General features: G+C 45.7%; 2 protein-coding genes across 3 annotated transcripts in view; one reads left to right on the forward strand and one right to left on the reverse strand.

The window, feature by feature from the left end:
- Positions 1-3,356: 3,356 nt before the first annotated feature.
- Positions 3,357-5,338, reverse strand: LOC117094469. Its single transcript, XM_033230075.1, has one exon. It carries the CDS (start codon positions 4,302-4,304, stop codon positions 3,852-3,854), a length of 453 nt encoding a protein of 150 aa, XP_033085966.1. The 5' UTR covers positions 4,305-5,338; the 3' UTR covers positions 3,357-3,851.
- Positions 5,339-5,476: 138 nt separating this feature from the next.
- Positions 5,477-14,495, forward strand: part of EPHA4 (EPH receptor A4) — a 156,215-nt gene continuing 147,196 nt past the window's right edge. The window contains exons 1-3 of one of the 2 annotated variants that reach the window (XM_033230074.1): positions 5,477-5,693; positions 9,071-9,138; positions 13,328-13,991. In XM_033230074.1, coding sequence (XP_033085965.1) covers positions 5,603-5,693; positions 9,071-9,138; positions 13,328-13,991 — 823 coding nt within the window. In that variant the 5' untranslated portion in view covers positions 5,477-5,602. The remainder of the gene's footprint in view (positions 5,694-9,070; positions 9,139-13,327; positions 13,992-14,495) is intronic. The other variant, XM_033230073.1, reaches the window with a different exon arrangement.

Consider the following 14,495-nt stretch of genomic DNA (forward strand, 5'->3'; position numbering starts at 1 on the left):
AGAAGGACACATTGTCTCTGCAAAATGTTCCTGAGAGGGATCTAGAGTTATTACAGAACTGAACTGAGCATCTTGGCACATGCCTTCTCTGTCTCTCCTCCTCCATCTTGGGCCCCAGGAGGTGGATACGTCCCTGATAGTTTCTGGCCCCCACAACCCTATGTGGTGGATATCACATATGGTCATGACTAGAAAGAAATCTTTTTGTTGTTGTTGTTGTTGTTGTTTTTGAGACAGAGTCTCACTCTGTCATCAGGTTGGAGTGCAGTGGCACAATCTCGACTCACTGCAATCTCCGCCTCCCGGGTTCAAGTGAATCTCCTGCCTCGGCCTCCTGAGTAGCTGGGATTACAGGTGCCCACCACCATGCCCTGCTAATTTTTGTATTTTTAGTAGAGACAGGGTCTCACCATGTTGGCCAGGATGGTCTCGATCTTCTGACCTCTTCCTTATATGGGATCTGGTACATAGCAGACATTGAAGAAATGTTTGTTAGAACGGAATAAAATTCAAGGACGGCATCAAATGAAGCTTTAGAAAAGTCTTGCTGCCTTGAGAGCTGCAACCTTCTTGTCTGCCCCTCCTCACCTCAGTGATGCAAGAGACACTACTATTCTAAGTGAAGTAACTCAGGAATGGAACACCAAACATCGTCTAAGTTCTCACTGATATGTGGGAACTAAGCTATGAGGAAACAAAGGTATAAGAATAATACAATGGTCTTTGGGGACTTGGGGGGAAGATGGGAGGGGCGAGGGATAAAAGACAACAAATATGGTGCCACATATACTGCGCTGGTGATGGATGCACCACGGTCTCACAAATCTCCACTAAAGAACTTACTCATGTAGTCAAATATCACCTTTACCCCAACAACTTATAAAAAATGTAAAACAAACAAACAAAAAAGGCCTCTTGCTTTGACTTGCTCTCTCATGCTCTTGATCCATGAAGACCTGAGCTCTGCAGCCATTTTTTTTCCCACTCAGGTGTAAAGGGCTCAGAAGTGTCCTGCTTCTTATTTGCGTAAGAAATAGCATGAAAGCCTTGACATCAAAGGATGAACTCTCCAGTTGGGTTTCCTGGGGGCTTCCGGAAGCCCACCAATTGTTGTGTCAAATTAGTATATTTAAGATGCAGTAGCTTGTGGTAGAAGCGTTTTCTAACAACGGTGGGAAGGTGGGAATTTCATTAGGTAGAGCTTTGGTTATTCATTATCACTGGTTGTGGGACTTTGGATTCCTCACACCTTCTTTCTCTCATTTTTTACACCATTCTATTTGAAGACAAGTATAGCCTCTAGGTCCCAATCCAGTGGAATTACCTAGGAATATAGGAGTTGGATGTCAGCTGTCATAAATCAACCATAAAAGAAGAGAAGAATTTAGAGTTTATTTCTCTTCCCTACTCAGGAGTTGATAAAATAAGGCATCTTTTTCTCTTGGAGCACAAAAGGTAAATCACAGTGCTTGGTTTCCTTGTGGAAGGAACAATTCAAGCCGAACAAATGATTTCCCATTTCAAAATGTGAATGCTTATTAATTAAATATTATTTTAGAGAAATAATAGCCAGGCATGGTGGCTCATGACTATAATCTCAGCACTTTAGGAGGATGAGGCAGGAGGATTGCTTGAGTCCAGGATTCTGAGACCAGCCTGGGCGACATGGTGAAACCCCATCTCTACTAAAAATACAAAAAATTAGCCGGGTGTTGTGGCACACATCTGTAGTTCTAGGTATCCAGGAGGCTGAGGTGAGAGTATCACCTGAGCCTGGAGAGGGTGAGGCTGTGGTGAGCCATGATCACACCACTGCAATCCAGCCTGGGTGACCTGAGTGAGACTCTGTCTCATAAAAATAAAAAATAAAAATAAAAATGAGTAATAACAGCTGGCTACCACACACCAGGTACTATACCAGAAGCTCTGTAACATTCATTCAGTATTTAGAAGAATCATATAATGTTAACTATCTATGATTTGTAGATGAGAAAAGTATATCTCAGAGAGGTCAAGTAACTTAAAGACACACAGCTAGAAAAAGCCCTGCTAAAGTATCAAATCGGGGTTGTCTGAATGGAAAGTTCTGGTTCTCTAAAGATAACTCAGGGAGTCATTGGAGCATTATGGGCAGGTTCCATTTTATTCACAAAAAGTCCACCAGGATGCCTAGAAAAAGCAGAGTGGATTCATCTTATTCTCTCTGTCTCTCCAGTCATTCACAAACTCTCCTTATCACTGCCTATTTGTCTACAGGTCAAAGGCTCCTTTCTCTTTACTTTGGTGAAATTGACCCTCCATGTAGAGGTGGAAACCCTAGGATGCTTGGTGCTATTTACAAATGTGTTTTACAGATTAAAAACACCTTTGGAATTCAATCTTACTTCAATTCAGCATTTACAAGGTACTTTGTAGCTCAAATGTTTGTGGTAGGCACTGTGCAAAAAAAAAAAGTATATCATTGTTTTTGGATTATTCAGTTACTATTTTTATTAAGTGTGTAAGCAGATATGTTTTGACGTATTTCTTAGTGGATTCAAAATAACCCCCAAATTTTACAGTAGTAAGAGACTTGTTTTACTCAAGAGTAAAGCAATTTTATTTTAAAATTAAAATTTTAGGTACTTTTTAAAGGTGTGATATTCTGTTGTATCCTTATGACTCTGTTGATGTGTTGTAAACAGTTTCCAACATTTGAAAACAACAGGGTGTTTTCCTATAATGTGGGGGGTTTTCTGCATTGATGATGGACAAAGGCCACCATCATTTTAAAAATTGTGCCTTACTCTTCAAGGAATCATATCTGCTAGGTTAGAACACCTTTTCTCTAGGTAGTCACAATGGACAGAGGAATTTGCAGCAGCTCATTTCTGATCTGCAGCCCAGAAATGATTTAAAGAGGAAGTTATAGTTCAGTTTTTCCAAGTAAGCATTTCCTGCTTCTTGGTTCTTCTGATTATTGGGCTGCTTTGGGGCCTGAACTAAAACATAGGAAGAAAAAAGGGGAAGTCAATGAATGTACTCTAGCAAATGATGCCTTGCTTTAAGGCAGCTGTGTCTGGAAAGACTTTGTTTAATATTCAATGTGCATATCCTGGGGGAAAAAATGGTACATGTTTTAGAAATTTTACTGTTTATAACAATGCAGGCAGTCAGTTTCCCATTTCAACCACAGATACATGCAACACTCAAGCTCCTGCAGAGAGGCAACCAGCATCTATTGTTTAAAAAGGTTTCAAAAAGAATTCAGATTGCTCTTTTCTCTTTTGAATCTGTGTGCCAAATGACAGGGACCAATATTCGTCTTCTTTTTCTGTAAAACTCAGAAAGACATGAAAGAACCTAGGAATGCATTTCTTAAAGGGATTTAGTGCAATTGTTTTAAATAATTTATGCACGCACACACACATACATATATCCCCCGAGTACAATTTTTTTATTTTTTATTTTTTTTATTTTTTTTGCCTTTTTACTTGTGTGCAATCAGTAACTACAATAACTGAAATCCACTTCTTTGGACTGTGACATTTAAGCAAATCTTGTATCTAGAAACCGAAATGCCCAGAGTCTCGCACAAGCTGTTCCTCTGGGCCACCAACTCACACAGCCGCCGCCCAATGCCTCAGCACGCGCGCTCATCTTATGTAAAAGTAAAAGTTGCTCATGTCATTAGCTCGGCTCTGAGTTTGCATGAGAAACCAGCGCAGCTCTCGAGCCAAGGGGGAAAACACGATCTGCTGCGGAGCCCAATGACCTGAAACCGTAGCAGTGACTCGAGACCTGTCCTCTCCTCCACTCCGACCTACACCCCTCCCGCTTTATTTAGGATCCGCTTTTCCGAGAGCAGCCACTCAAGCAGCCCCCGGAAGGTTTGTTAGGAGTTTCTCCTTGAAACGCTTTCCGATTCCATCTTTTGAAATCCAGCAGGTGAGAGTCACGGCAGACTCCGGGACCTCTTGAGCGCTGCCCGCAGCCCCACGGTAGGAGTAGTGCAGGAGACTTGGCGGTGGCTGGAAAGCTCGCCCAACCGCACGTACCACCTCTCTGCTGGGTTGAGGGTTGCGGGTTGCGGGTTGCGGGTTGCGGTCTTTGTCTGCTCGCCCTTCCTCCGGGGCCGCACACTCCCTCATCTGGCCGGCAGGTGGCGCGGTTGGCTCACGATGAGCTGCGGCCCGGGTTGAAGAGGGGCCTCCACCTCCCCGCCGCCGCCCGGCCGCCGGGACCCAGGCTCCCCGGGAAAACCTGGCTCTGCTCCGGAGGGAGTCAGAGGAGGGGCAGCCTGGGAAGAGGAAGGGAGGCCTCATCGCTAGGAATCAGTGCTCCTGCCAACGCCTGAGGAAATGCACCGAGTGGCGTTGGGGACTGGTCCCTGGGACACCGGCTGCGCTGCCGACGCCGGATCGCTCTTGGTGGCTGAGTCCACGGCTCGGGCATCGGGGGACAGACCACAGCCCGATGGTGCCAGTGCCCCCGGGGCCGGAGCAGCCGGGAAGGGCTCTGCGGGTCCTCCTACTCGCCGTCGTCTCCCGGGGCAGGGAGGGCTGTCCCGGCTAGGTCGGAGCGGAGAGTCGCAGCAGCCGCTCCGGGCAGCTCCCCAGTCCCTGTCTGCCTTGTCTGTGCAGCTGCAGGTCCCCGCACCCACACTTAAGCCTTTCGCTTCTACCCTCACTGCTCCCGGACAGCCCAGGCCCGGTTCCAGGGACTCGCCCCGACGCTGCCCCCGGGAAATCCACAACTGGTTCCTGCAGCCCAAGGCCCTGTCGGGGCGTCCTGGGCTCTGGGCGAAGTCCACGGCGTGTGCACAGGGGACGGGGCCAGCGGGGACTTCCTTACTGCTAGAAAGTCATTCGTTCAGTCTCTGGAGACAGTGACAGAGCCCTGCTGTGGGCTGGAAGTTGGGGACCGAGTAGGTTCCCGCTCTCCAGGCATCTGGGGAGCCAGGGAAGAAGCAAGTCGTGGAGCCACAAAACTCCCCCCAAAGAGCATTTCAGAGGGGGAAGCGCCATAAAGACAAAACAGGGCAAGGCGGCAGAGGGTGGCGGTGGCAGGCGCGCGTGTGCAGCTCAGCCCGTGCGCGCTGGACGCAGACAAGTCGACCCTCCTAAAGAAGCAACCGCAGAGGGACAGGTCAAGTTAGACTTCTTTTATTTTAATAAAACAGCGTTTCCTCCATTTCAAACCGCCCGTGGTGGGAGAAAAGGTTGCCAACCTCTTCTCTGGCTCCCCTCGGTCAATTCCAAGCTTTTCGAAGCTCCCTCCGCCGTCCAGGGGCTCGACCTTCGAGGTGACATGGGGGATCCCGCTGGCTCCCTCCGGCAGGAGGGGGCGGGGACCCGGCCGTGCTCGCCCCCTCGAGCCCCGGGAGACCTCGCGCCCCGAGGAGCCCGGAGGGGGCGGAACCCTGGGGCGGGCCCTACGCGGTGAAGGCGGGGCCTCGGCTGTCCTGTGTGCGCCGCCATTGGCCGCGGGCCCCGGACTGGCGGGCTCACGTCACCGGCCGGGCCCGCCCCCTTGGCAATGTCTTCAGCCCGCTGCTCTCCTAACTTAAGCATTTATTCCACTGGGATAGACGCGGCAGGAGCAGCGTTGGCACCGGCGAACCATGGCTGGGATTTTCTATTTCGCCCTCTTTTCGTGTCTCTTCGGGATTTGCGACGCTGTCACCGGTTCCAGGGTGTACCCCGCGAATGAAGGTAAGAGCGGGACGGCCTTTCTGTGGTCGCGGACAGCGAGGGGCCATCGCGGGTGAGGGGTCCTCAGGAGCGTAGGGCCAGGTGGTGCGGGGGGAGCCCGGCGTGAGCAGTGCGTCCCGATTCGGAAGAAGAGGGCCGAGGCAAGGGGATCGGCGAAGGGGCAGCGGGGAATTGCGGGGCAGCTTGCCCCGAGGCCGTGACCCCTGCACGCGGCGGGTCTGTCCAAGTTTGTAACGAAAGGCCAAAGTTTATCAGCATCCGCCGGCGAGGCCCGCTCGAGGCGCCCCGAGGGGATGCACGGGAGACAACGCTAGGATTTGAAAAAAAAAAAAAAAAATTACAAGAACCACGTCCTCTCCGGAGCCAGCCCGGGGCGAGGGGAAAACGCAGCCTGGGGCACAGTGAAGGCTTGGTGCTCCTGGGTTCTAGCGAAAGCCTTTCGAGCTCTGCTTTCTGCAAAGTTTCCCGAGCCCTGCGCTTCTCGGGACCGGGCTGCGGGGCCTGCTCCGCAGCGCAGCGGTCGTGGCGCCGCTCGCCAGGCGCCAGTGACCTGGTTTCTAGCACCCGGAGTCAGACACCTTTCTCCTCACCAAGCCCAGCGCCCCGAGGGTGCCATTGCGGGCCTGAGGGGCCCGGGCTCTTCACCCCGCAGACTTGGGGAACCCGCCGGCAAGTTGAACGCAGTCGAGTTTTAGCTTTTCGCCCCAGAATTGCACACTGTTTAGAGCTAACGTGCGGGATCGACGGGACCCGTCTGGGTTGCTCAGTTTTCTGTGCATCCGTTCGGACGTGCTGGGAGGATTGTATGTGCCTGTGTGTCTGCTGTGTGTCTGTCGGGAGATGGGGCGGCGGGGGGGCGGGGGCGGTGATCATTTAGTTACTCAGAAACCCAGGGAGAGGCGAACGGTGTGTGTGTGTGTGCGCGCGCGCGCGCATGCATGTATGTGTGTGTGCATGTCTGCGTGTGTGCCTGTGTGTGTGTGCGCGCGCGTGCAACTGCGTGTATGTAGGTGCGCGAATGCCTGCGTGGAAGCGGACGCGGAGGATTGTATGTCTGTTCGCAAATGTCCTGAGTGTGTGCGCGTGTGTTCGAGTGTATGCTTGTGCTGTGTTCCAGAGTATGCTCGTACATCGGCCTGCGTGCATCTAGTCTTACGTCTGTCTCTCATTCTTCTCCTTTCCGGCATCCATCTATCCATCCGTCCGTCCGTCCGTCTATCCATCCATCTCTGCATCCATCCATCTTTCCGTGCATCCATCCGTCCGTCTGTCCATGCATCCATCCATAATGCATCCAGCCATGTATCTGTCCGTCCGTCCATCCATCCGTCCCTCCATCCCATCCATCCATCCACCCATTCATCCATCCATCCATCCACCTATCCATCCATCCATTCATCTTACCATCTCTCCAGACATCCGTCCGTCCATCCCTGTGCAATCTGTCGTTTTCTCTGTTCCGAAGGAGGGAGCCAAAAACCAACTTAGCTCAGCCGGTACCCGGAGCTCTCCAGACGGAGGCTCTGAGAGATTTATACACCTGCCCACAGACGTCGCTTGGGAGGAAAGGGGCGCTCTCTCACCCTCTGGGTCTCCCCCTATCCTTCCGACGTGGCTTCTGGTGGTTCTGGTGCCATCTCGGCCGCCGCCCCTCGGTCCCTAGGCTTATTCATTCCCCTGAGTGGAATCGTTGATCCCGCGTTCTCCTAGCCACTTCACACACTTGTTAGGACGTCCCCTGAGACCTCTCTCGCCCCAGATGTAGAGACTGTTTTCTTTCTTTTTTTAACCACCGCCCCCCCCCCCGCTTTTTTTTTCTTTTAGAAGAAAAACTTGGGAGCCCAAGACAAAAAGGCGCTGAGAGCCCTAGGCTCCTGTTGAAGGGGAGGGAGGGATGTCTGTTCCCCTCTCCTCCCCCATCTCCCCCTTAAAAATTAATTCACTTTGTTGCTTTCTATTCCCATCACGTTTCCTTTTCTCCCCTTTACCCTCCCTTTCTACTCCCTCCCTTTTTTTGTAAATTGGGTCTTATTGTTTCCTTTGTGTCCCTAATCCACCTTACATAAATCCAAATGGATGTAGCGGGCCTTTCTCTAGGGACAGAGAGGAGAGAATGGTTGCGGTGGTGGGGGTGGGGGAGGGAAGGGGGTGGGTTGCGGTGGTGGGGATGGGGGAGGGAAGGGGGTGGGAACTCCTGGCGGGAGCGACCCAGGGAAGGCTCTACATTTTAAAATCATTAACAGACCCCAGGAATTCAGACTCCCCGGGAAAACTAGGGGAAAGAGACTGATTTTTAACTCCATTGACTTTGAGGTGTAATGAGAGGGAAAGTGGGCAGAATCCAGGGGCATAGGGGTAAGCTTGAGAGTTGGGGTGCGCATGAGCACGGAGGAAGGCTTCCCATTCCCACCCCTCCCCCAGCCTGAGGAGCCAGCCTGGCTGATCAAATTAATAACCCAGTGTTTTCCTTTGAGGTGGGCCTTTCGACACCCAAGACTGCAGATCTCGGTGGGAAAGAGAGGTTTTGAATTCATTGCGTCCTTTTGGATGTTCCCCTTACCTAGCGCTGTTCTAGCCTGAGCGGGGTACCTCAGCTCAGTAGGCTGTCCTCCCTTCCCCCCAAGCTTTGACGCACTCTTAGGTGTAGCACAAGCACACTAAAGCCGTTAAGCAGCACTCCATACCTAAAATTCAAACCAGTGATTTCCTAGGGGTGGAAGACGAGTCTCTGATTGTCCCCAACACACCTTGAGAAAGAATACTTGAGGTACATTTGCATTCTGATTCTGCACGTCTGGCATTCCCTCTTTCTGAAACTTTGATATTTAAAAAAACAGCGGATACCATATTCATGGACTATTTACTTGGTTGTGGAGGGGAAAATGTTAGGGAGAGCCTTTTCCTGACCCTTTGGATAGGATACTTTCTGATAGAAGAGAGAATTCACTTGTGGCTCTGTCACCCTGATGAGTTATGTGGTCATCTGAAACTTGCAAAAACAAATAATTCTAGTGGATACCAGACAGAGATGAATGCAGATTTTGCTCTGGAGTGCAACTGCTCTACATAGATGTATTTATCTTTTTGAATTGTACTTCAGATTCTCTATTCATCCTTTTTAGAAAAATGAATCAAGTGAGTCCTAGGATGGAATTTTAAATGCTAAGCAAGTTAAATAAATAAGAACCTGCAGATTTAAAGAGGGGGAGAAGATCAAATGAGTAATGATTATTTACATAAGTGAGCCCAAGTTTACGTTTTGATCAGTGTTGGATATGCGCGCCCTCAGCACATATGGAAACGCTCAAGCAAATGGTTTTTGTGTTATTGGCTTTTTGCAATTGGAAATTAATCTATTTTTCTTTTTCTTTTTGCAGTTACCTTACTGGATTCCAGATCTGTTCAGGGAGAACTTGGGTGGATAGCAAGCCCTCTGGAAGGAGGGGTAAGTCCTGAGTTGCTCTCTGATCCAAAGGGTAGAAAAGGAGTGATTAGTAACTTTCTGAGACTTCTAATGGCTTGATTCTTGTTGATTGTGGTGAGGGGGTCAGATTTCCGCTGTGGCCTATGAAGTGAATTACGCTTTGTTGGAGAAATCCTATACTCCCTTTGGATAGCTCTGTCATGGAAGAACTAGAAGCCAAAAGGGCAGAAAGGGGTTTCAAAATTAGGAGATTGGTGGAGGCATAGACTTAGACGCCTATTTAAAACTAAAATACCGACAGGAAATATGATCCAGGGACCAAATTAGAATTTATACCTATTACTGTGATGGCCGTGAAGTCCTGACAGGGTTAATTTAAGAGCAATTGTCCTGCTTCCAGATGAAAAAAAAGAATAAATAAAGATATGAGAGAGAAGACATTTCTAATTGTACCTGCATGAACTGCAGGAAGGCTCTGTACCTTGCTCTCACTCTTAAGTCAGCTGCTGTTCTCTTGCACACTGAGAGACAGTCATCTGAACTTATGTCAGAAAAACCCCAAGCTTGTGCATTAATGGTGCTAAATATGAAACGTTTAAGTGTCTGTAATCTTGAAGAATCTTTGAGGATTGAGTAGGCTGGATTATAAAGTCTGAAGAAAGCATCACTTCATTTCTTCTCAAATTTATAACACTTGTCGTTACTGCCTCCATCTTACCAGGTCAATGACCACAGTCTCCTACTCCCCCTAACTAACCAGTCAGAATGAATCAGCTTTGGAAAGAAAACAGTACAACATGTAACTGACTTCTGCCAAACTGAAATAACTCTAGAATCCTTTAAAAATTAAACAAATCATCCTACCTTCACAGGCTTGATAGTTTTTGGCCGAGTCAATTAATTAAAAACAATGGGGGTGAAAGATTAGGAGTCTTTACTAGGCAAAAACTATAACTCTAGAACCTGGCATGGGCTCCACACTGGTCTATTGAATAAAGAATGAAGGATTTTAAAATAAAGATTCATAGAGTCTGTTATCAAGGACATATTTCAGAACTAAGACCAAGCAAGAAAATAGTCATGAAAATGGAGAATTTTAGGCTGTTTTGTTGCAAACAAATTTTGTAATCCACCTGAACTAGAACAGATTGCCCTGTCTTCCTATTTTTCTGCCTGAACTTAACTGTCATTGGTTTGTTCTCTGCTGAAAAATTCTAGTCTGCCCTTAAAACCATCTTTTTAAAGGAGGGAGGAGTGATTGGCAGGCCTCTGGCAGTGTAGACAGGCTGTATTCACCACTGATTGCAGGCAATTGCCCTCATCCTTTGAATGTGAAGAAAGGTACAGCTTTATCTTGGTGAGAGTCAGACTCATTGTTAATCCTATACCCTGGAAAGGTCACTGATTCAGGCGAGGCTTTCCCAGGCTATATGTACCAGAGATATTGCTTGGTAGGTTAAAATGTATTAGAACTGCTGGTAAAATTGAGGATGGAAAGTATCAGTACTTGTATTAATCAATTTAATCTGCCTCATTTTTCTTACTGGCTGCTTTTAAGTTTGAAGAGAATATACATCTAATGAAATTTTGAACCTGACTTGTTTCACTAAATATATGTGTGAGCTATATGAAAGCAAGGACTGACACATTTTAGGGTACAGTCCATAGTCTGTCTAGTTTCTAGAAAGCTTTTATTGCAATTTAATATGCTGCAGACATCTTCTTCTTCTTCTTCTTCTCCTTCTCCTCCTCCTCCTCCTCTTCCTCCTCCTCCTCCTCCTCCTTCTTCTCCTCCTCCTCCTCCTCCTCCTCCTCCTCCAGAGCTGCTGAAAGAGCACCTGGTCACTTTTTCTAGACACAAAACTTATTTTGGTTGTCTTCAAGTCTATTTAAAACTATGCAGAGCTGATTGTATACAACCCAGTACTTTTAATGGGCTGGATATAGGCAGGTTTTTTCTTTTTCTTAAATATTAGGCATGTAACATTTTAAGCATTATTGTAAGATAAATGAAATTTTATTTGTATATAAAAGAATTAGTCGTTGCAAAATACATAGTAGCCATTGAGAAATTGTGTCAAATTATAAAGTTTAATTAATCTCTAGATTTTATAATTGATGAGGACTTTTTCTGGTATAGAGCAAAGGGATGAATTGGATATCTATCAGTGAGGAATGGATTGATCGTCTTTAGAAAGTTCTTTCTAGCCGAGAGTAAAAGCATATGGAGTCTTGATCATTCTAAAATCTCTGCTTGCAGTTAGGACATTTAATGTCTTTATTCACTGTTAACTTGAGATAGTGATTTGGTCTGATAATGACATTTATTTCTTGTTGTTGTTATGTTTAAAAAGTAAAAAACAAACTTTATTTGACAATATCACCCAGGAAAATATAAATTAGAATCAGAGACAATCCATTGTTTGTCTATAAGAACAACTAAGCAAGACATGAGAATTAGGGAAAGTGATGGCTCCTGATAACATCATTGTAGCAAAAAGCTACTTTCTTGGTAATATTCACTTACAAGAGTACATTGAGTTGCTGACACTGATTGTGAAATATAAAACTAAGGGAGGATTTGTCACTATTCCGGTGAATTGATCAATGTGGTTAGACAATTAAGTTCAGACTGAAAAGTTAATATTAGACCTGAATTATCCTGCATGAACTCTGTAGAGATAGTCTATGTGCCTTCATTGATAAATGTGTTTTTCCATATTCCCATTGTTCTGAGAAGAGAAGCATGCTGAGTAGGTTTTTTTGAAGATGGGAATCTATTTTTGGATTTACATGAATTTCCTAAAATAAGTAAATTACTGGTGATTTTATTGCTTACTGGATAAAAAGAAATTTTCATCACCACAGAGCACTTAACCCTCCTAGTTTCAACTTTTATAATGGTAGCAAATGAAAAGGATACAGAATTTTATGGCTTATGGTCCTTCACATAGTAACATTTCCATCCATTAAGATTTTTCCAGTGCATAGTTGGGAAACCCGTTAAAAGATGCATTAATGATTCTATGTACTTCATTGGACTGCATGGAGCTTTAAGTGGAGCTATCACAGAATACAATTTTTTTAAAAACTATCTTTTGTTCCTTCTAATTATATTCATACGTTTGTTAGATACTTCAGCTGATTTATAACAGATCTATATCAATGCGTTACTGTAGATGTTAATGAAAAATTTGAGGCTGCCTAGCAGTCTAGTAGGATCCCCAAAAGTTTTGCTGCTTTTAGGCTTATTTTTAAAAGCTATAATGACAGTGAAACGATTACTTCAGTCACAGTGAATTCTGCTGAATTCAAGTTGTCCTACCATTAGATTCTTTGTGTTAGGAAGTAGAATGCAAAGAAAATGGTACTATCGCCTTTCATTTTCTTGGGCCTTCAGTCGTAAATACCACTTGCTATTTTATTTTTAATGTTCATGGAAGAGTTAGAAGCAAAGCATGTCTGTTTTCTAGTTTTGTTATTTGTCTATGTTTTAAAAATGAGAACATGTACACATTTTTTCATTGAATACACACTCTTGAAAAGTTGTCTACTATTTTAAATGATAGCATATTTGAGAAATCCAGCCATAAAATTTACTCCCTGTCTTCCTAGGATTACTGAAACCAGAATAGTGGGATTTTCTTTTCCCCTTTAAAGAGTAGCGAGGGTGCCAAAAAAATCAATTGCCTTTTTTTTTTTTTTTTTTTTTTAAGGTATTAGAGCGCAAAGTTCTGACAGGAGCACTACTAATTAACTGATAATTGTCTTCCTTTGGCAAGCTCTACTCTTCCTGCCCTTAATTTGCAGGTCTCTGCTCAGTGGTTGAAACAATGCACATACTAGTTTTTCATTTATGAGTAAATTTGAACTGTTGCCACTTGAAATTGTAGCTGTTGTAATAGGTGAATTTGAGGTTGTTGGACCACCACAAGGAACCGCTGAGAACTCACAAGCAGTAAATCCACCATTGCCTCTGGATCTCAGGCAAAAGATTGAAACAATTAAAAAAAAAAAACAAAAAAACACTTCCTCAATAAAATATGATCTTATCTCCCATAAGATCCTTTATTAGTGATGATTGGTGCTCAGTAGTTTGCTTCATTATTGAAAGGAAAATAATCAGGTGTCCTATGAGAATAAAATGGGATTGACAAATCACTGCATGATGAAACTTTGTGGTTGATACATCTGCTTTGGATCTTTGCAGTGGGAGGAAGTGAGTATCATGGATGAAAAAAATACGCCAATCCGAACCTACCAAGTGTGCAATGTGATGGAACCCAGCCAGAATAACTGGCTACGAACTGATTGGATCACCCGAGAAGGGGCTCAGAGAGTATATATTGAGATTAAATTCACCTTGAGGGATTGCAATAGTCTTCCGGGCGTCATGGGGACTTGCAAGGAGACGTTTAACCTGTACTACTATGAATCAGACAACGACAAAGAGCGTTTCATCAGAGAGAACCAGTTTGTCAAAATTGACACCATTGCTGCTGATGAGAGCTTCACCCAAGTGGACATTGGTGACAGAATCATGAAGCTGAACACCGAGATCCGGGATGTAGGGCCATTAAGCAAAAAGGGGTTTTACCTGGCTTTTCAGGATGTGGGGGCCTGCATCGCCCTGGTATCGGTCCGTGTGTTCTATAAAAAGTGTCCACTCACAGTCCGCAATCTGGCCCAGTTTCCCGACACCGTCACAGGAGCTGATACGTCTTCCCTGGTGGAAGTTCGAGGCTCCTGTGTCAACAACTCAGAAGAGAAGGATGTGCCAAAAATGTACTGTGGGGCAGATGGTGAATGGCTGGTACCCATTGGCAACTGTCTATGCAACGCTGGGCATGAGGAGCGGAGCGGAGAATGCCAAGGTAAGAGGGTCCATATTGTAGTTTTTTCACTGGGGCTTAGTGCAAGTAATTAAATCAGAGATGAGACTAAATGGAGTAAAGCCAGTAATTAGCAGCCCCTGTGGGATGTGGTGGGCCATAGGGGTCTAATGAGTAAGTGCTATAGCTCCAGGTGGCAAAGCTAAGACGTTTCTAATACTGACAAAATAAATGATGCTGGTGTAATCAGCAGAAAGCCAAACACATTTGCTAACAGGCACTTAGATCTGAACTGGCTTGATGCGCCCTCTGAAATGTAAATGAACAAGCTGAAGAAACAGCCTTGATTGATCCTTACTTAAGGAGGGCGGACACATTTTTGAGCCATAGTTTTCCTGTCTATGGACTTGGTAAAATGACAAAGATTGTAAATATCTCCCATCTTCTGCATATGTGCGTGAATGATCTAAATGTGAAATTAGGATTAAGTTCTTCCAGTTCCCGCCCACTGATTAAAATTGAGTGAAGAAAGTCCATTTTTTCTTT

This window comes from Trachypithecus francoisi, unplaced genomic scaffold (genome assembly GCF_009764315.1).
Source record: "Trachypithecus francoisi isolate TF-2019V2 unplaced genomic scaffold, Tfra_2.0 Lachesis_group13, whole genome shotgun sequence".
NCBI classification, from domain to species: Eukaryota; Metazoa; Chordata; class Mammalia; order Primates; family Cercopithecidae; genus Trachypithecus; species Trachypithecus francoisi.

Bases quoted from the DNA above. Each gene is read 5' to 3' on its own strand.
- LOC117094469 (XM_033230075.1), bottom strand. From the start codon at position 4,304: ATGAGGCCTCCCTTCCTCTTCCCAGGCTGCCCCTCCTCTGACTCCCTC.